Source organism: Cenococcum geophilum, assembly GCF_001692895.1.
Source record: "Cenococcum geophilum 1.58 unplaced genomic scaffold K441scaffold_29, whole genome shotgun sequence".
Lineage (NCBI taxonomy): Eukaryota > Fungi > Ascomycota > Dothideomycetes > Gloniales > Gloniaceae > Cenococcum > Cenococcum geophilum.
This window is the reverse complement of record NW_027137587.1, coordinates 2,154,989-2,176,998: the sequence shown is the minus strand read 5'-3', so window position 1 is coordinate 2,176,998 and position 22,010 is coordinate 2,154,989. Positions and strand designations below refer to the sequence as shown.

The window sequence follows — 22,010 nt, the reverse complement described above, 5'->3', positions numbered from 1 at the left end:
TCTCTTAGATTAGTAGGTTAATTATTAAAGTACTATATATTTTAACCCTTTAGAACCCTAGTAATACCTCTATATATATTATACGTACTTTATAAAGCTATATAAACTTATATAACTTTAGATATAGTAATTCCTAGGACTAGCTTTATAATAACCTTTATAATNTTTTAGATAAGTTATAAATTTATAGCGCCTTGCCTACTTTCTACTTATATATTAAGGGGTACCCTAATTACTTTAACTAGGTAGTTTTAGTAGAGGATTTTATACTTANANATATCTCCCTAGGTAATAGCCTAGTCCTTTACCTATTAGTTAGGGAGTATAACCTCTATACTACTACTATATAGGACCCTTACTACTACTGCCTTTAGTATATACACTCTAATTAATATAAGGATCTATTTTAGCTCTACTTCTATAACTTCTAGTATTTAGACCCTAACTATAGACTTAATAGGTGCTACGCTAGGTATACGCTAAGGGGGCACTAGTTAGGCGCTGGCCGTAATATTAGCCTATAAGGGCTTTATTATATACGTTATTAGTATTCCCTATAATTTTATCGCATCTTTAATACGCCTATTCTCTATAGCGTCCTAATTCCTATTATATCTTATCTATAGTTTCTAGGCGATTCGCTTTGCCTATTAAGCTATCTGCGCTACCCCTATATATAGGTAATTATCTTCTCCCTTCTCTAGATCTTCTTTAATGTCTTTTAGAATATTTATAAGTTTCTACTATTTCTAATTATTATCCTTTAGTTATTATAGTTAGGTCGTCTCCTATTAAGTATATTATAATGTTATGTTTTTCTATACAGCATCCTACTTTTAAGTTTATTACAACCCTTCTACATCGCGTAGGCTTTCTAGCTGTACTATATATATTAGCTCTANGGTATATTATACCCTAAATTTAATTAGGAGTGGTTATTTCTTTATTAAATAAGTAGTAGGCGCGTTCTACTACTATAGCNGCTTTATCTATAGATATATAAGCGTCTTATATACTTTATGTATATATTTATATAAGCTACTCTTCTATACTTTAACCCTAATTTCTCTTTAATAATTATTACTAATGCCTTAGACTTTATATATACTATAATACTTATACCCTATTATATATTATAGCTAGAGGTTTAATAATACTAAAGTTTAATATAATACCTATAATAAAGAGCTTTATACTATAGTATAAAGCTTTAATGTATAGAAATACTATTTTTAATATACTCTATATATAATATATACTTAATAATTATAAAGAGCTAATTAGTATACTAGGCCTATTATATAAAGAAATTAACTAAGTTTAATTATAAGATTAAATATAACCTTAGTAAGTTAAACTTAGTAAATATCCTATTATATTACTTAGACTATATAAAAGAGTTTTAAAAAGGCAGTAAAAGGATAATCCTTAATACTATACTACTAATAATATAGTAAAAGTTATAGGTAATAAGCCTTATAGGATGCTTATCTAGTACTACTACATTAACTATACTATAAAAAGTATATAAGTGACCTTTATAACTATAGTACTAATAAGCTAAGGTACTCTATTATAATAACTTTATAAGTAGTATCTATATTATATATTAACCTACTAGTATAGACTTTATATAGAGTTATATACTATAGTAAGAAGTAATAGTAATAGCTTTTACTAAAAATAACTTTTAAAAAAGAACCTTCTAAACTATATTTAAATAGTATAGGATAAGGTTACTAATTCTTATACTATTTATAAGAAGTTATAAAGGGGAAAATGCCTATTAGTATAAAAGATTATATTTCTTAATTAAAATAATCTTATATAATAAAAGAGTAAAGTTTTAATACAAATTTTTTTTGGCTTTATTAAAAGATCTTTTAAAGGAATTATAATAATCCTATAATAGACCATTATAGCTTTAATTATACTTATAAGGTAATTATATAAAAGTATATTTAAGATATAGTTTTTTAAAANCCTTTATAGAGATTAAATTTAATATAATACCTACTAATGTTTTAAAACTTATTATTATATACTTATAGTATACTAGAAAACCTTTTAGAAAAGATAGTTATAGAACGTATATAAGAGGCGGCGGAAGTATAGGAGCTACTATTATAGATATAAATAGGTACAAGAAAGAAAAGATTAACCCTCTTAGCCCTCTCCCTAATTACCTCTAGTATTTAAGCGGTATAGTAAGATTACCTAGGATATATTATATCTATGCTAAGCCTAGACCTAAGCAAAGCATTTAATAATATACTATATAAGAGACTTATATAAATCTTAAGAAATAAGGGCCTACTAAACTAGATAATTAAGTTTATCTAAGTTTTCCTAATAGGGCGTACTATAAAATTATAATTAAGAGCTATAAAAGCGAATTATACTAGGTATCCTATAGCGATTAACCCTATTACTAACCCTATTTCTTTTCTTTATATCTAAACTACTAGAGATATATAATAATAGCTAGGATATAATAGCNNTANGATTTATAGATAATATAAANCTAATTATATAGNGAAATANNNTAGTAGAAANCTATANTAGGCTAAACTAGGCGTATAATAGGTATATTATATAGGCAAAACAATACGGCGCTAAATTTGCATTAGATAAATACTAGCTTATATACTTTATAAGGAAAAAGAGGGTAAGTAGCGATCTAGCTTTAATAGTAAATATCTAGAGCTATAAAGTAAAACTAAAAGCTACTCTTAAGGTCCTAAGGGTCTAGGTAAACTCTAGGTTAGACTAGAATGAGAATATTATATAGGCAACTTATAGGGGAGTAGTAGTATTTTTAATAGTATTATAAATTGTTATATTAATATAGGGACCTTCTTTTAAATATACACGCCTACTATATATAGTAGTAGTAAGGCTAATAATGCTATACGGCTTCTAGATCTAGGGCCTAGGACTAGGCGGTAAGGTGCTAGTAAAAAGCTCCCTAGCGCCGCTAACTAAGCTATAAAACTAGTACTTATATAGGACTATAGAGGCCTATAGAAGAACACTACGCGCTATACTAGAAAGCGAAGTAGTAATTCTATTACTAAACTTATATATTAACTTAACTACTATATAAAGAGCAGTTATAGTATAAAGCTACCTAGTAGAAGAAAATATATATTAAATATTAAAATGTATATAAGGAACGAGATATATATAAGGAGCGAGGGTCCCTTAAAGGAGCAATACGCCTAAGTATACTAGCTAGGAAGCCCTCTACCTATAAGCGGTAAAGAGAAAAAAGGAAATATAGNAACTATTAACTTACCAGGCGGAGACCTAGCGCTATACTAGTAGAGCGCTATAACGGCAATAGAGGATAGGAGGCTATTAATATAGATAGAGATCTACTACACCAATTATAAGATAGGTAGATCTTAAATAAAAGCGACAATAGAAGGAGGTAGTGAAAAAATAAGACGCAGCTATATAGAGCACCCTATAGTTAATATAAACTATCCCCTAATATAAAGGACTAATAAAGGTAGAATCTATAGCCGCCTTTCTACTACGGATAAAGGTCCTAGGTCTAAATGTATAGCTAGCAAAGCATCTCTATTTTAAATACCTTACCTTAATATATATACGGGTGGCCTATTTAGTTAGTACGCCATATTCTACTATTCTATAGTTACCGCTTAAGCAGAGCCTTATACAGAGCTTTGAGTAGAGCCTCGTTAGAGCTTTAAGTAGAGCTTCGCGTAGAGCTTTGTGCAGAGCTTCGTGCAGAGCTTCGAGCAGAGCTTCGTGTAGAGCTTCGAGCAGAGCTTCGAGTAGAGCTTTATGCAGAGCTTCGTGCAGAGCTTCGTGCAGAGCTTCGTGCAGAGCTTCGTGCAGAGCTTCGTGTGCAGAGCTTCGTGCAGAGCTTCGTGTAGAGCCACGTGCGGGCGTGTAGAGGTGCAGATGTGCAGACGTGCAGACGTTCGTACGGGCGATTAATTGCAGAGACGTTTATAGAGACGATTGTATGGGCGTTCGTACGGATGTTCGTACGGGCGATTGTAGAACCTTCCTAGTATATTAGCGCTGCGTGTTAGTAGAGCTTTGCAGCTCTATATAGGGTTTAAGCAGAGCTTCGAGCAGAGCTTCGAGTAGAGCTTTTACAGAGCTTCGTGTAGAGCTTCGTGCAGAGCTTCGTGCAGGGCTTCGCGCAGAGCTTCGCGCAGAGCTTCGTGCAGGGCTTCGCGCAGAGCTTCGTGCAGACCCCGTGCAGAGTCACGTGCAGGTACAGGACGTGTAGCTGTGCAGACGTGCGGATATTCGTACGGGCGATCAATTGGCAGAGACGTTTGTAGAGACGATTGTATGGGCAATTGATCGATTGATTGTATGGGCGTTCGTACAGGCGTTTGTACGAGCGAATGCAGAACCTTCCTAGTATATTAGCGCTGCGTGTTAGTAGAGCTTTGAACTCTATATAGGGCTTCGACCAGAGGCCTTAACCAGAGCCTCGACCAGAGCCTTGACTAGAGCTTCGACCAGAGCTTCGACCAGAGCTTCGACCAGAGCTTTAAGCAGAGCCTCCGTGCAGAGCTTCGTGCAGAGCCTCGTGCAGAGCTTTATATAGGAGGTTGTGTTCGTGCAGGCGTTCGTGCAGGCGTTCGTGCAGGCGTCGTGCAGGTGTCGTGTAGGCTTCGTGGGGCTTCGTGGCAGGCTTCCGTACAGCCTTTTGTACAGGCGTTCGTGCAGGCAGCAGAGAGTAATAAATCAGGTAATAAGTACAGAATGAATCTAGATAATAATATATTAGCTATTTAGGTGTTTATCTACTATAAATATGATATAGGAGGTCAAACGTTAAGGATTGGTGATGGTTGATGGCTCTAGCTGAATGTTTACTGCTTTGGCGGTAATATTTAAGGCGAAACGTAGCGGTAACCACCAGGCCGTTCGCAATAATTTTGGCAGCGGTTGGAATCGCCTTATAAAGTTCTAGAACATAACGTTGGCCGATTGTTTATAAGGCGTTTGGTTTGTTGTTGATTGATAGCTGAAAAATTAGTATGGCGCGCGAGTTTGTATGAGGATTACATATAAATTAGCGCGCGGGACTAACAAATTTCCGAACCGTGTACCAGACGATCATCATTATAAGCTGATTAATCTTTATGTAAGCAGCTTGTGATTGGATGATCGTCTGGGACCGAGATAAGATTCAGCGGGTTAAGGGATAACTCTGGAGGATCTCAGCAGCCTTTAGCGATTACGAACGTTAGACGGAAGTGAGCCGAACCAAACGCTGACCTCGTACTTTCTAAGAATGGCTGAGTAATGGTTGCTTCCTCTCACCCTTTCATCCTTTGATTCCACATGCTATGACTTGCAGCTTTGTTCGCCCGAGATTCGGCTTGGCCGAATCTGCCCCGCCGCCTTTGGGCATCCTTCAGCACGGCAGGCACGTCATCTTTCCGTGGCGGGGCCAGGCCTTTGTAACAGTAATCAAAGCTGGCCTTCGTATCAATAGCCTTCCCACCAGAACCTTCGAGTGATTCCTCAACGTCACGATTCGAGCTTCGACCACTATTGCAAATATCTAAACTCGTAAGTCAAATTCATTGTTATGGGTGTTGCGCAAGACCACAGCTTTTCGCGCAATCTCAGCTATACCAGAGCTTGCCGAGTTTCTCACTAAGCATCATTGAATAATCGGCGACACTCCAGTGCATTCCATCGAAAAAGCCATCTCAAATTCTTTCCCATAATCAAATCAACCTCTTTCCCTATATATGGTCCTCTTATCTCTTAATGTTTGCTCCTGCATCATTCAGAAGAGCCATACTCACTACTGCGCGATCTCGCATAGCTACCGCTTCGCAAACAAACCTCTATCGACTCATCCCCATCCGTCAGTTCTCCCATAATACAAGCAGAAAAATGGGCGTCAAAGACTTGGGATCGTGAGTATTCCTCTTTTATAAGCTTCAGACCGCGTTGGTCATTTAGCTTGAGAAAGGCTGCTCGCGAGTATTACAGCATTTATGCTAACTTATCTGCTATATTATAGAAAGGCTGAGTTCGACAAGGCCCTTAAAGACAACAATGACAAGCTTGTTGTTCTTGACTGCTTCGCAGAATGGTGTGGTCCTTGCAAGTTCATCGCACCCCATATTGTCAAGTAAGATCTCACCCATTTTCTACCGCCCTCACTACTGGGCATAGACTGACACAACATTTTCACAGGTTTTCAGACACCTACAAGGAGGCCGCATTCTTCAAAATCGACGTAGATGAAGTCCTTGATGTCTCACAAGAACTAGGCATCCGCGCCATGCCAACATTCCTGTTTTTCAAGGATGGCGAGAAGGTCGCCGAAGTTGTTGGCGCGAACCCGAAGGCTATTGATGCAGCGATCAAGGCCAATTTGCCCAAAGAGGAGGATGCATAGACAATATTTTATAATGGGTTGGTTGAGGCCATAATGCCAATTAATGGCAAGACATGACTTTGGGATTTGGGACTGGCGTGATGGGCAGCGGGCTTTGCATACTCACGGCGGTTCTACCTGTGGTGCTGTCATTCAACGAATTCAAGGATAACAATAGATGTGCGTTTGGAAAGTTCTGTACATTTGTGACAAGCGCCAGCTCCCATAGATGTTCTGCACCTGACAAATTCCCAACGAATTTCGATTTCCTGATGGATATACCATTTCACTAAATTCATTAAATTACGTACAGCCATGATTATCAAGCTAATTAAGAGAGAATAATTATATATGTCGTACAGTCACCTCCCAGCTTACTACCACCTGCGATATCGGTGCAAAAGAATTTAACCGGCTTCCGCAGAGCACAATTGCCGAGGCGCGACTCTTTTTATCAGTGAATAGGACATTTGGAGAAGACATTGAATAACGATCCGTAGGGTAGAATATGCATAGCATCACGGTCTGCTCTCTCCTTTAGAACCTTCTTCTAAATGATGTCTAGGCAGCGTCAAGAATTCGAAGGACCGCCTACCCAAGGTGCTGGTCGTCCAACTCGTCACAGCTCTTGTACACTTTATACTTATGCCCTTTTAAAATGGTTTGGAAGTTCTAATAACAGATCTTATCTTGGGTTTCATTAGAGTCGTGAAAAAGCTTTCGCTTTACTGCAAACTATCTCTGAAGTGCATCGCATCTTGGATCGTGCCTCTACCCTTCAACAAAAACACTCTTGACCAGCACCATCCATCAAACTTCAGCTCACAAGTCTATTACCATTTCACATGTCTCAAATTTCACATGAATTAGTAAACGGACATCATGCTTGCAATGAGATTTCTCGAGATCTTCTGAGCCGGCTTTTACGGTGTACAAAAGTCAAACAATCAGCACTTCATGACCGCTGGACGAAGATTTACAGATATTCAAGGCTTCGGGCAGATTGATATTCGGAACAAGCACGCGGATCTGAAGAGTGCCATATCCTAAGCCCTGGCGCAATTCATAACGAGTACTTTCATCTAAGTACCGACATGTCCTATTGCACCCGAGTTTTAGTAGTTGCAGGGCTAATTTTCATTTTTTACAGACCTGGATAAGTACCAAAGGAAAATCTAATGACATCTTAGCGCCACAAACTGCTCTTGAGCGCAGGTTCACGGGAATACCCATTATGCAGGCCCTTTGTGTCTTTGGACGTTGTCTTGGTGGTGATAGGCTTGCCTATTTTATCAACTTTCTATTCAGCCCTAAGTCTCTTTTCTATAACTTGTGATGCATTCCGACCAATAAGATCCATATATGCTCCGTTTTCAATCTTCTCTGTTTGAGTTAGCCGACCTTGAATGTTCTAGAGTCTTGCCGCGCTTATTAGCGGACTCGACGCTCTTCGTACCATCCAAGTCTGGCATCACAATATTGATATAATTATAGGTATGTTGGAGAGAATGCGTGGTGCTGGGGTGAATTGAATCCAGCCACTTTCACTCTAGGAAAGAAGACGACTTCTCTGAAGGCACAAAATCACTCGAGGAATCTAGCTGCTTACAGCCTACCAGAACTTTGACAACGTTGTATCTTGGCCATTACGCTAGGGCCCCTCGATAATCCCCCTTGTCGGGAGCTTCCAGGAAACTTTGGCGTTACCGTAACGGCCATCCCGTTACTTCGTTGCTAGAAAGAATTTTCATGTTGTTAGCTTGTTTGGTTTATCGAGAACTCGACCGTAAAGTTAACTTAGGCTTTTACACATGCCCAACACCACCAGTGCTTGCAGTGATTACAATTCTCTGAGAGACTAGTGTCGCCCCAACGTCCTATTCCAATAATGAACCTTAAACTTCCAAGACCAAGAGAGTTACTTGCAAATATCGTTTCCATCTTTTTTCCAATACAAGCCATTCTTACTTTTCAATGTTCGGCCGTCCTAATTCAAGCCTAGCTTCTACCGCACTATATTTGGGTACAGTCTTTTAGAATTCCTATTTACCTTTCAGGGAAACTAACTTCCTCTCACTACTTACATCGACATTGGTTGACCTCATAACGAGACATTACACCCTATCGTCTGGTCCGCACCTTGCCAAGGTCAAGCTTCAGTTCATGAGTGGGTTCAACATGAGAACCATTTATCTACATGTTTTTCGTCGCATCCAATGGCTCAGAAGAGTAGAGAGCTATTAAATATAGAGGCTTCCCTGACCCATCAGTATTGTTTCCGCTGGTCAAACTACACTACAACTCCGCCAACCTACCTCAAGCCGNCATGACTAATGTCAAAGGGGTACTCGCGCTCCTTACGCTGCTTAACAGTACTGTGGTTGCATTGCCTCAGGCCAGTAACAGAGCAGGGACGAGAACAGGTAAGTACGCGGACAGTCCACATTCTCCCAATACTAATGTTACAGTCCTCTCTCTGATGCATATCGGGTTCCGCTGGTACTCGTTCTAGTTACGGTGTACCGACTCAGCAACCTGAGACGTGCTACTATGTTGGCGGAACAGAATATTGTGGTAATTGATCCAATATCCCTCTCCAATCAAATTACTCACTTTCTGCCAAGGATGGATTGATTCTACTTCTACCGAATACATCAGCTCCAGCTCTCAAATGCCAAGTACCCAATATGTAGTTTACACGGCTAAGACTACCAGAACCACCTAGACCAAGTATCTGAGTTCAAGCATGTAAACATCAAGTAGCCAGTCGATTGCACACACAACGAAGATAGAGAGCACTACCGCCACAAGCTGTGTCACACCCAGCTCGACCACGCAGACTACGAGCGTTATCTACACGACCAAGGCTGCAAGCACCACTCAAACTGGCTACGCCACCCCCAGTTCCAGTATGCAGACACCAAGCGTCATCTACACAACGAAAACTACCAGCACAACCGCTACGGAATACACTACCTCTAGCTCGAGCTCGCAATCAGTAAGCGTTGTCCGCGCGGCTAAGGCTGCGAGCGCCGCTCAAACCGCCTACGTCACTTCTAGCTCAAGTACGCAGGCCCCAGGTATCGTGTACACTACTAAGACTACGAGCACAACCGCTACAGAGTATCCTACCCCTAGCTCAAGCCCGTAACCAACAAGTATTCTCTACCAACTAACACTACATGTACAACCGCTACTAGCCACGTTGCTTCTAATTCAAGCTCAAGTACTTAATCACCAAGCATCATTTACACAGCAAGAACGACCGCTACGGAATACACTACTCCCAGATCAAGCTCAAGCACGCAGACGCCAGAATCAAGCTGGCCAGAACTAAGGTGGTCAGAACCAGGGTGGTCAAAGTCAGGGCGGCCAGAACCAGGGCGGCGCTCCCTCAGCCGGAGCCCAATCTGCATATCAGCCATAGGCTCCATAGGGACCCCAGAGTGCATACCAGTCCTACCAGTCTTGTTACGCTACTGCCACAACATCGGCTGTAGCTAGGAGTGCCACTTCTGGCGCAACTGAGTCACAAGCTTCAAATACAGCTGAAGCACAGAGTGCAAATGCGTCTGGATCGCTAGGTGCAGGCCAACCCGCTTCGCAGACGGCGGCCCAGTCAGGCTCACAAACAGGATCTCAATACTTCCAACCCATGTATACAACATACCAATCAGGTGCCTAGACTTCTGCCCAACCGGCATCACAAACGTCCGCCCCGGAAAGTTCTCAAGCGGTTCAATCAGGTTCGTAGGCCTCTGCTTCAGCGGCCTCACAGATATCCGCCCAACCAAGCTCGCAGATTCAATCGCGGACCATAGCTGCTGTTACCAGCTCTTCGAATGGACAGGCTTCAGTCACGACGGGAGCTTCGCAGACCGTTTACCTCACCTCTACAATACCTTGCTCGTCCTGCGCTAGCAGCTCCACCGTAACTGTGTGTAGTACAAGTGTCGGCCCAGCCGTTTATGTCACCCAGACCGTCGCGTGTACGTCGTGTGTCGGCGGATCTACCACAACTGTTGTTCCAGTGCAAACTTCGTATGTGGCAACTGTAAACATATCTTCCAGGCCCAACTATCGAGACAACCATGACCAATGATTGCACCAATTGTAAAGGCGGTTCAACAGTCGTTAAGTCACCCGGTTCTCAATCTATCCTTCGAAATATATTTACTAACCATTTCTTACAGTTGCTGCCTCAACAACGGCAGCCGCGTCAAGCTATGAAGCCAATGCATCTGCCACTCAGAACAACAACACGCCCACGGCTTACAGCCCCAACCCATCCTCTACCTTTGTGAGCAGCGGCAGTGTCATGCATACTCCAATCTTTGGGGTCGTCATGGCCATTGTTGTCTGCTTCATTATAATGTGATAACCACATTGATACTGTCAGGCTAATGTCCCAAGATTCCTACGTTGACGGAGTTGACCCGAGGCCTCGGAATGATTTCTTTTCCCTTTACTTGACTCTATCTTAACCTCTTAGCCACATATCTTTACCCCAGTATTAGTCGTTATGAATCTTATTCCTGTTTTATCTCTACATGTTTCTGGTGTGGATCTGAGTGACAATGTCTCACTCTTTGCGCCCCCCAACGTTGAGTACATATGATAGAGTCAGAGGTACTAGCGATGAGCAGGGCTGCTACGAATAATGAGCCGTCTTGTATCTCTCTCTCTCCTGAGGCGATTGGACGGAGCAGCAACCAACTATGATATTGCTGAGTGACTAGTTTGCGGGTAAAATGGGACTACCGTACTTTTTTCGATATGATCCTTTTGATATACGATAAGCTCGAGAGTATAGGGTATGAGGCCGTGGATCATAGGTTCTAACAGCTTTGATATTTTGTGGGGTTTGTAGTAGAGAAAAAGCTATGCTGTTTATTATTAGCCCTACTACGCCACAAAGATGTGATGATCCATGCGATTAGTGCTATCTGATCCAAGTCTATGACATTCAGATACTCTATGTTTTTGACAAAGCCGTCCACGCGAGTTGACCATTTCCTCAGTTACTGCCATGTCACGTGAGTTTAGACAAGTGTTCAAACTTGGGTGTCAGGCCATTCACAAAAATACAACTAAAACATCAGATATGAAGTGGACCTTCAAAGGCGCATAGAATATCCCTACCATCTATTCGCTAACAAAGGTTGGGAAAATACCCTATATTCCCATTCTGCTCTAGCTCAAGTCCCGAATGACTTGGCCTTGTCCTTGAGCTCTGCCGCCAACCTCTCCAGGTAGAACTTGCCAACATCCACCGGTAGTCCTTGAAAAGACCTGAAGATACGTTCTACATCTCTCCTGCCGTTCTCATATGCCTGAAGGTCTCGATTGCCGTATACATCCTTTCCAACGGCATAGCCATGATCAAGGTTACGGAAGAACACATTTACGGCCACGCTCATACCGTCAGTCGGTGTAGCTGTATGGGGCCACATTGGCGGGATGAAAAGAATGTCTCCCGGGCTGAGATTAGCGTCATGTGGATGTGTATTCTCGAGGGCAACATGTTTCGCCATAAAAACATCGATATTGGAACTTGAGCCGCCAGGCGGAAAACCCAAGTGCGTAACGTCGGAAGGAGGATAGAGTCGGAGAGTCTTGGTGCCGCGGATCTGGCAGAGGACGTTGGCTAAAACATCGTAATGCAGCCAGAGTGTGACTGGGCCTGAGACTCGCAACGGCGAGCTATGCATATTCTCGGCGACTGGGGCGAGCACCTGTGGTAAATGGAAGTCCTGAGAAATTCCGGGAAAGTCCTCTCCTAATTTTGTGGGCTGTCTTGTAGGCTGACTAGCTGAAAGGGCGCGTAGGTAAGATTTCTCTCCTTGAGAAACCCCTCTGATAAACTCTCCGAACGGCTTTCTGATGTAAGAGAAGTTCTTCTCCTGGAAAGTCATGCGGTCTGTAGTGCAAGAGTGTACAACCACAGATCTCTCGGAGCCGACCATCTCTTCAAGATACTCGGGTGACCACAGGTGGACGCAAGGTCCCACATCCAATCCTTCTAGCACCGCTGGCTCTGAAGCCTTGAGTAGGTCTACGAAATCATTGGTTGATTTAATCCGGACTCTCTGAATGGCTTTCGGTTGTGGCCTGGCACGTTTCTTTGATGACAATCCACTCAACACATTTTCGGTAGCCTTTCCTTTCATGGCTGGCGAGTTTCTGTTGTTTAACTTACGAGGTACTTCCTGCTCGTTGGTTGGATTACTACACCAACTAGTTTCTCCGGTTCTTTCCCTTATTGAAAGGGGACCTGCGTTCCAGAAACTTCCCATAGAAAAACAAACGGCCCCGCCTCCTACTAGGAATACCTCCTGGTCTGAAATGCCGACTGCACCAAAGCCCACCAGTAGAGGCCGTGGTCCATTATTCGATAATAGGTCTAAGCTCTTCACTTCGATGTTTCGCCTAAGCCTGATGACCAGGAGCTCTTCCTTTGCAAAGAGTATCCGGTTTTTGGTAACTCCACCTATCAGCAATAGATCCTTTCCAAAAGGGACAAGATTCGCCCCAAATCGTGGATAGCTTAATTCGGCGCAGATTGGTGTAACATACTGGCTTCGATCGTTACAGGAGATCTCTACTCCCTGGCCAATCCTCAACTCCCACTCCCAGATGTCCGAAATCAGCTTTCCATCAGCAGTCATACCGCCAGTGAGCACGCCTGTGACCACTGTAGTCGTGAATTCTCCAAAGGTAGCCATAGACGCACCAAATCTTGCAGGTGGACAACCTCCACTCACTGAGACATTACGCCAACCTCGGTCAGGTTCCCATATTTTCCATTCATCTAGTGTACTTCCTGAGCTTGTCTTGCCGCCAAATACAAGAACACCTTCAATGTCACTGTCCTCGTGCACAATTCGCACCCGCACTGCACAATGCCTAAAGCGGGCAGGTTCCAGAATTTCTACCTGTTTCCAGATGCCGTCCTTGAAAAACCAACAGTTTGGGTTTGCATGATTTGGCGATGTTCGGCCACCCACCATGAGAGCATATTCATCTTTGATGGTGGTAATCGTATGACACATGTAAGCTTCCTTCGTCGGTGGCCCTTCAAGTGACTCGAGTCCCTTATTCGATCCTGTTTCTGCTTTTAAGTACGAGTCAGCAGTCATCAGTCGGGTTTGTGCACCAAGCCCTCCATGGAAAGCTACAATGCCGCGCCCGAGACTAAAGGCAGCACCGAAGCGACGTCGATTACCGGAACCATTTCCAGAACAAGCCGCATAAGTGAATTCAAAGTTCGGGCTATCCAGAGCGGGTGGAATATTATTCCAAAAGGTAACATCGAGCACTTCATCGTTCGCGGATGCGACATTGGTGTGATTGAATCCACCCTGACAGTTCCTTGCGACCAAGAGAAAATAATGTCCCGAAAATAATGCAAATTCCTCCCATTCGTCAAATGGCTCAATTAAATCTAACGCCAGCCTTTGCTCTTGAGAGATATACTCAGAATTAGCCCAGAGCTGCCACAAGTTTTGTACATGGACTGATGGCCAACCAGCCTCGACGAAGCGGCGATGCTGATCCTGCAATTTTGGGTAACTCGATATGCATCGAAGTGCCGTTCTGAGCTTTTCAAAGTGTTTGATCATCGTCTGTGCAAATGGATGATCAGGTCCATCGGGAAGGTATTGCTCTAGCAAACAAAACCGTGCTAGGTAAAATAGCTTAGAACACGAAAATTTGCGAATTATGGTAGACGCTTACCGTCGTTAAAGGAGCTGGTCCACCTAATAAGAGAATTGGCCTCTTCAACGCCCATATACGTAATAGATACCTCTGCCACGAATAAGACCGATTGATTTGCAATGTCAAGCTTCCTTTTCAGCACTTGCTCGAGTACTTTAAGGTCTCGAAGATCACATCCCAAGGCAATGTATCTCTTGTTCCGAAGTAATATAGGTGGCTCTGACATGCAACGTTTCTCGCCTAGAAAAGACTCCCGAAAAAGGCTACTGGCCAGAATGATGTCTCTCTTTTTGGCCACGAGCTGGGGATAATCCACATCCACGAAGGTAGCATGATTGCATATCGAGGGGTATTTGTGCCAGAACTGAAAGGGTAAGGGGTCACTGGCGGTATGAGTGTCCAGGAAAAGTGGAAAACTGAACGATGCCTTTCTTACTCACTATCCACATCCTAGATTGATGACAACCTTCTCCTTTCCTGTATCTTCTTCCAAGAATTTCCGTACTACAAGCTCAATGGCTTGCATGCGTAACCAGTAGCCTCTGTTGATGAGTGGGTTGCGCCTGCGGAACTTCTTCACAAAGGGTTGATAAAAATCTGGCTCGCCAGGATAATACAGCTTTGTAACGCTCTGCTTGGAGACAATACTGCTGTCATTTGTATTCATAATCGAATCATCCTGCTTTTCTTGATCCGGTTTCGCCGCAGCCTTCTGTGGCGCCTTTTTACTTGGGTCCTGGCCGGATGTATTTGGAGATAGAGACATATTGGGATTGGTATGTTAGATGAGAGAGTATTGGCTATTTGTGCCGAATGATGACGGCTTTATTGACCGGTAGCTTTATGAGAAATCTGATTTACGTCATTTGTGATTTGCGTGGAATGACTGTGATGACTGTCAATGCACTCTCGGCTTTCCAAGTTTCTCCCGCCACACCGCGCTGCCCCACTCGAGCCGTTGTGGCTGGTGGCGTGGACGGAAAGCTTGGGCTCAGCACCTCCGCCTGGGCTTAGGCCAAAGATTTCGGCGATTTGGATACATCATTGCCGTCCATGTCGATTCTTATCATTCACAAATTAGCGCGGAGGTGACAACTAGTCGAGCCTTCACTCCGCGTCTTGCTAAAAGCCTTCCCAACCTCCGCTTCTGCTTTGGCCGTCACCGCCGTGCCTGGAGCTCTTTGAGAGCAATCCATCATGATGGCTATGAACTTTGTAACATTCAACCAGGATCATAGCATCCTAGGTGTCGGTGCGCATATCCTGAGATCATGGTAGCAGTCTTCTAACGTTTGCTTCTTTAGGGACGACCAAGGGTTTCCGGCTATACTACACAGATCCGTTCAGCAAATGCTTCGAGTCACAAGAGGGGGATATTGCCATACTAGAAATGCTCTTCTCAACATCCCTGGTGGCACTGATTCTATCGCCACGGGTACTACGAATTCAGAACACAAAAGTATGTGTCAGTTGGCTGCTGAAGGATAGATACCAATAGACTGACCCAGTCAGAGGCACTCAACAATTTGCGAACTAACGTTTCCAACACGAGTTTTGGCCGTACGGCTGAACCGAAAACGCCTAGTCGTCGTTCTGGAGGATCAAATATACATTTACGATATCAGTAACATGAATATGCTGTACACAGCGGACACTTCTCCTAACCCCAACGGTATGATAGCCGCCTTGCTTGGTGTAATTAAGCGTCTTCTAATAACTCATAGCAATTTGCGCTCTATCTCCCTCCTCAGACCACAATTACTTGGTCTATCCTCTGCCTATGAAAGCTGCACCAACTTCCTTTGCGCCCCCATCACACGCACCACCTGCTGCAAATCACATTGCGCCGACCAGTGGGGAGGTTCTGATATTCGACGCGACGAAAATGGAGGCCGTTAATGTAGTGGAGGCGCACAATTCCCCGTTATCATGCATAGCACTAAACAATGAAGGAACGCTTCTGGCAACTGCTTCAGAGAAGGGGACTATTATCCGTGTCTTCTCGGTGCCTGATGCGCAAAAGCTCTATCAGTTCCGAAGAGGCTCGATACCAGCTCGAATTTTCAGCATGTCCTTTAACTCCACCTCCACACTTCTCTGTGTCTCCTCCGCTACAGAGACTGTCCATATTTTCCGCCTCGCCCTCCCCAACGCAAGCCGGAGTAATAGTATATCTTCCCAGGTGAGGCCGTCCTCAATTTCCCGTGAGCGGAGCACTAGCCCAAGTAGTGAGGGAACAAGAGAGACCTCAGAGTATGAAGAAAGCACTACCGATGCCACAACATCGGAGAGGAAGCCGCTCAACCCCACATTTGCAAGCATGATACGACGGACCTCCCAGAATGTTGGGAAAACTTTTGCAGCGACGGTCGGGGGCTACTTGCCTAGTGCTGTAGCAGAGATTTGGGAGCCGTCTCGAGATTTCGCTTGGGTCAAGATACCCAAGTCTTCCACAGGACCATCATCAGGCCCCATAAGGACTGTGGTAGCGCTAAGCAACAATGGGCCGCAAGTGATGGTAGTTACCAGTGAGGGGAACTTCTTCATATTCAACGTTGATTTGGAGAAAGGGGGCGAGGGGGCCTTGGTTAAGCAATTTTCGTAAGTTCCATTTACCTCCAATATCCGTGGTCTAAGTAGCAGCGAATACTGATCACTCACAGTGTGCTTGAAGCGAATGAGCATCTCGGTCGCTCATTGATAGATGAGTGAAATTTCTTGGATTTGGCTGCAGGCACTCGTATTGTGATTAATTTTGATGTACTGGGTGGCGTGTACGGTGGTTAACTGTTATGCTTGCAAATTCGCCCGCTCCCTCATTTGTTTCGGCACTTTTTACTTAAGCGGGTAGAGCTGTGGTTTCAGCATTTTATGGCGTTCATAATCTTGCAGGGACTCACATTTCAGGGGGCCCTGGAAATTTGCAATGTGTATTACTGTTCGCTTGAGTATTGAATTCAGAGTCAAATGACTCCAAGTTTCCGTATCTGAAATACATGCGCAAGCCAATCGATACGCGATCGATTCGGCTACCGTCACAGATACATTTGGGTCAAGCCGTTGAAGAAAACCACAATAGAATACGCAAAAATTTTTTTATGGCTCCGCTAAGAAGGCCGTATTATAATCTTTTATAAGCTCTGCTAAACGACTCGAAGCCCTTCATTAAGGCATGGAAAGGGTAGGAAAGCTGGCTGGTAACGATTAAACGTACCGCTTCCGTTGTCTGCCTGGTAAGGCTGGCGTGGCTGGCCCACACCCCGCAGAACTCCGAGAGACACGGCCAGAAAGCTGTGAGTTCTAAATACATCAGACTTCTCAATCCCATTTCAAACCTACGACCTACGACCTATAACCTATGAATAATCTGTTATCATTCATTCCACAGTTCCACTTGGTCTGATATCATGGTTCGACCAAACACCACCGGAAACCCGCTCGGTGCGGGTTCACTAGCAACCTTCATGGCTTTGAGTCTGCCTAAAGACGTGACACCACAGCTTAAGAACCCTTTTGATGCTATTGCACTTGCTGTGCACGCCGGAATGCTTGCTGTAGGCTTCAGGCTGGTAGGTCTCGGAGAAGACCACCGAGTTGGTACATTCCCTAGCTGCTCCCTTTGCATGCCCTACTGACAGCTTTTAGAGGTACAATCTGAAGCCAATGACTCACAACCTCTGCCATCAGAGTGGAATTCGGCTTCTTCCTATGCCTTTCGATATGCGCATTCGCAATCTTCAATGGAATATTTGGTCAAGGTGAACAGACTTGGTGGGAAAGCTGTCGCGTTCGGAATTGCTCTCGGCGATGACAAGACTACCAACTTTGACGTAACCGTCAAGGACTACATATCCGAATCTTCCCTCCCCTCCACACCAGCGTCTTCCGATAGCTCCACCGAAGATGCTTCAAAAGCTCTCCAAGACGTCTTCATATCCCCCGGCCGTCTGACCGACCTGGGGGCGCTCCTAAAGATCAGTATCATCCAGAAACTTGCTCCAGGCCTGCGCAAAGAAGGATACGAAGATACAACAACACAAGCGGGATCTAGCGATACACGAGAGGGACACCGGCGACGTTCGCCACCGCCCCGTGAGCCCGAACGTCCTGGATACAACCCTCTTGACCGCGACCCGCAGCCTGAACCAGCTCGACCTTATCCATTCAACGACCCGTTAGCCGTGCGCCCCGACCCGAGACGTCCGCTGCCAGAGCCGATGCCCGGGTTTGAAGACGAATATGAAATTAACCGACCGCCACGCGGCTTCGGGACGGGCGGTCGGAACCCACTAAATATTGGCGAAAATGATCTTTACCCTCCGGGCCTTGGCCCTCACGATCCCCTTCGACCTTCTTTTGGAGGAGGGCTTCCCCAACCAGGACGTGGTGGGGGTATGCACCCGACCTTCGACGACCCGCTATTTGGGCGGCAGGGGCTGGGCGGAGCCTATGACCCAATGGCAACCCCTGGGGCTCGTTACGACCCTGTAGGGCCGGGAGGTACTCCTCGGGATGGTAGGATGGGCCCCAGATTCCCTGGTGGTAGTGGTGGTAGTGGTATGGGATGGAGGCCCCCAAATCCATTTGGCGGCTTCAGTGATGACGCATTCATTTGAACGTTCGGCTCTATGGCTTAGGCAGGGTTTTAAGAAGTGTACGAAATGATAATGTAGCAATGCCTAGTTTACGATGATATGAAGCTTCAAGATTTGTACATGCGGGAACGAAAACATGTTGGCGCTAGTTAGCGCTGGCTTTGTTGTATTATAGGTCTAGTTGACTGCATCCCTAAGACGCACCTCTTCCCAAAAATAAATAAAAAGGGTTGAAACAAGAATCTTAACGGCTTTGGATATTTACTATAACAGATGCTCCTCAATGTCTCGCTATTCGCGGTACGATCACATTCTCTATACGTGTAGCTAGCATTAATTCATGAACCCAGAGAATTTTGTGGATTATTGTAGTGCTAATGACGGTGTAATTTACACACTTTCAACCACTTTACACCATAGATGTATTTTTCCTTCGTGTAGCCAGGTATATCACAGCATTTTTACCCTAATCACCAATGTACCTTCATTCGCACTTCTGTAGACCTACATCTAGCTTTTCAGGACCTTTCTTTCGAGCGTCGAATCTATTCTGCGACAGAACTTTACTGACGCGAGCGGTTTCCAGGTAGTGGCTACCTTGAAATGCCACATTCACGATCTACGATGATCCACAAGTACTCAAGAGAAATCCCTGCGAGGTTACACAACGCTTTAGCGTGATGTTCCCTAAGGTATGGAAGTAGAGTATCAAGACACTCAAGGCGCGTCAGAATGTTATATGGGAGTTGCACGGAGTTAATTTATGCCTGGATTTCGCTTTGTTGAAGCCCTTAACCTACAACCCTTCAGAAGTACAGACGAGCACACTTTTGAAAGATTTGCCAAATAATGTTCGCATTTGTGGATATTTGATGGATCAAAAATTGAAATCTCTCGCTCATGAGTGATGAGAAGACCACATTCAGTGGATTCTGCTGCAAACGGCCCCTTTTATGGTTCTATGCCTAAAAGCAGCAGAGAGCTGTTAGTGAACGACTGAGGTCAAAGTAGAGATTTGACTAACGGCGGCAGACGCACACTGCATACGCCTAAGCCACGGCACCGGGCTCCAGCGGCGGCGCCGGCGGGAGAGAGGCGCGCTGGGTAACGCCAAGCGCCTTTGTGCATGTGTTAAACGACGTGTTCGCGCTTACTGCCGCGCCCTAGCGCTTATTGGCGTCTGTTGAGCGCTTATGCAGCAAGGGCTCCGTGTGGGTCGGCTGCGTTTACTGCGCTGACGGTTTGGCACTGGAATGCAGGGGAAAATCCGCTGACCCTGGGTGCAAACAGTTATACAAGATGCATGCAATCAGCAAACGAGCATATTCTAGAAAGCTCCTCGCGCCTACCACGAGGACATGTTTTACATATGGGAGACGAGGGTGCGCCTTCGGACAAGATGCAATGGACTGCTCCGCAGGATCGCCCTTGCTCATCTCCTGCTAGACCTAGCCATTGGTAAAAGGGTTGAAGCCCTAGCACCTAGCTGTCTTGGAGTTTACTGTGGGGATGGAAGATAGGGGTGCTGGCAGACATCTAGGATTTAGAGGAGTAGCATATGAGGTGAGGCAACGGCTGGAACGTGTACTGATTTGTAGTGTGGGATTTTATATAATTGATCCTCTTTGCTTCAATCTTACTTAATCGAATAGTCTGGGAGCAAAGGGTCCGGTGCATAGTCGCTGGCTCTGGGGTCTAGAATTCTGACCAGGGCTCCAGCGTATGGGGAATGGCTATAATACACGGCGAGGAGTAGTTTACGACGGTTGCAGATTGGAAATGTTGGAGATCATGAGTTTGATCAAAAACGTTTTTAAATATTAAAGAAAACGTTCCATATTTTAGCCCTACTTCAATAAAATTGGGGTTTGTGGTGTCTGCGAAATTAAACGTCTGTCTTGGCGCGGTTAGCTCCGCAGTCCTTGCGACTATCGAGTTTTCTTGTAATCGACTGGCACATTGATGGTCTAACTAGACATTCCGCATGTAGAGTATGTAGATGCTGTGGAGCTTATGCATGGTTTGCTATGGAACGGATAGATTCTGAATGATATCTTTTCAACGGGTTGTTTGGAAAGCTGCTCGGCAGACGAGGCCGGCTAACGGTTCAAGGCAATTCCGAAAACGAGGTTCGTATTTGGGCTAATAGAGCTCAGGAGCAACTAGTCAAAATGTCTCCGGACTTTGATTAGATCTCTTGGACTAGGATCCGTTTTTGGCAGGTGGGTTTCGTGGGAAAGATTGATTTGTGGTCCAGGTTGCAGCAAATAATTTAGTCGTTGGCGAGGGAACAACGTTCTGCAGGCATTCAGTCCGTTGATCAGGCGGAAATGTGATGAGCTTGGATGTTGTTAACGCTCTTGGTTGGAGCGATCGTGCGAGGGGTGGCATTGGGACGGATGCGAAAATGTGGTTGACGTGCCAGCACGGACATGCGGATGGCGTGAGTGGCAAAGATCCTCAATAGACATGTTTTGCAATCGCGCTTCAACCGAGTCAAGGCCCACCACGCATCACCAAATCCGGCTGCAAAGTCCTGTCAGTTTACAACCTTAATAATGAGGTCAAGACTTGGCTTTCTGATCCTCACGGCATGAATAGCTGCTTTCCCAGTGCTCTATGAGTTTTTGTCAATCACGATCATCGTCGAATGGAGACAGCAAAACTTGCCTAATTGCCGCCCCATTGTTTCCACTCTACCGCGACCACTCGCACTGCGCTTTTTAAGAACGCTAGTTGGTGGCGCAGTTGGGGGACCCTCATTCGTCCTCTCATCGGATGAGATCGCCCTGAAAACGCGATTTGAGCTGTATGCCAAGAGCCGTTCGGGCAAGGCATCCAGATGGAGGACCGGTCCGCATATGCGAGGGCATCGCGCGCAGGCTTCGTCAGTCATGTGCTGCCGGGACTTCCATGTGGTGGATGAGGCTGAACGTCTACTCAGCCACGATGCCATCCGCTGCAGAAACGCAACGGACCCGAACTGGACACGTCAAACCGAGCACCGAACCAACTAGCACTGGCGGGGGAAGTCTTCTTATTGCATGAGGTGTTGGGCAGGCAACATAACCAACACCAACAGATCAGCCAGGGATAGAGCAGGAATGCATGCGTGTATCAATTGGAGAATCCCAGGGTATGCCGTTCATGGCGTTAGAGCATGACGCGAGGCGAGCGCGAAGCTGAATGTATCGATTAGGATAGGCAGCGCTAGGCATCCAAATTCAGCTTCCTGGGCCAGATGCATGCAGCATGCAGAGATAGGGGTGTTTGAAGCGAGATGCGTCTGGGTGGACGCCCTG

At 44.8% G+C, this 22,010-nt stretch overlaps 5 protein-coding genes across 5 annotated transcripts; 4 read left to right on the top strand and 1 right to left on the bottom strand.

Annotated features, from left to right (window-relative positions):
- The first annotated feature begins 5,493 nt into the window (after positions 1-5,493).
- On the top strand, positions 5,494-6,526 carry K441DRAFT_662324 (thioredoxin-domain-containing protein). Its single transcript, XM_067649016.1, has 4 exons — positions 5,494-5,571; positions 5,692-5,927; positions 6,035-6,145; positions 6,211-6,526. The coding sequence occupies exons 2-4, from the start codon at positions 5,776-5,778 to the stop codon at positions 6,413-6,415; spliced, it is 468 nt and encodes a 155-aa protein (XP_067502561.1). The 5' UTR covers positions 5,494-5,571; positions 5,692-5,775; the 3' UTR covers positions 6,416-6,526.
- Positions 6,527-8,720: 2,194 nt separating this feature from the next.
- Positions 8,721-11,266, top strand: K441DRAFT_724551 (uncharacterized protein; the record flags this gene model as incomplete). The annotated part of the gene is made up of 8 exons (XM_067654107.1): positions 8,721-8,817; positions 8,907-8,968; positions 9,183-9,459; positions 9,895-10,012; positions 10,072-10,140; positions 10,229-10,383; positions 10,466-10,507; positions 10,588-11,266. 8 exons carry the CDS (start codon positions 8,721-8,723, stop codon positions 10,770-10,772), a joined length of 1,005 nt encoding a protein of 334 aa, XP_067502560.1. The 3' UTR covers positions 10,773-11,266.
- A 13-nt stretch (positions 11,267-11,279) lies between these two features.
- On the bottom strand, positions 11,280-14,984 carry K441DRAFT_706438 (LCM-domain-containing protein). The gene is made up of 3 exons (XM_067653660.1): positions 14,554-14,984; positions 14,132-14,496; positions 11,280-14,078 (listed from the first exon to the last, which is right to left on the bottom strand). Exons 1-3 carry the CDS (start codon positions 14,877-14,879, stop codon positions 11,593-11,595), a joined length of 3,177 nt encoding a protein of 1,058 aa, XP_067502559.1. The 5' UTR covers positions 14,880-14,984; the 3' UTR covers positions 11,280-11,592.
- Positions 14,985-15,310: 326 nt separating this feature from the next.
- Positions 15,311-16,718, top strand: K441DRAFT_567952 (WD40 repeat-like protein; the record flags this gene model as incomplete). Its single annotated transcript, XM_067643816.1, has 4 exons — positions 15,311-15,365; positions 15,418-15,572; positions 15,626-15,785; positions 15,838-16,718. The coding sequence occupies 4 exons, from the start codon at positions 15,311-15,313 to the stop codon at positions 16,716-16,718; spliced, it is 1,251 nt and encodes a 416-aa protein (XP_067502558.1).
- A 506-nt stretch (positions 16,719-17,224) lies between these two features.
- Positions 17,225-19,056, top strand: K441DRAFT_697488 (uncharacterized protein). Its single transcript, XM_067652979.1, has 2 exons — positions 17,225-17,710; positions 17,759-19,056. Exons 1-2 carry the CDS (start codon positions 17,521-17,523, stop codon positions 18,727-18,729), a joined length of 1,161 nt encoding a protein of 386 aa, XP_067502557.1. The 5' UTR covers positions 17,225-17,520; the 3' UTR covers positions 18,730-19,056.
- The last annotated feature ends 2,954 nt before the right edge of the window (positions 19,057-22,010 follow it).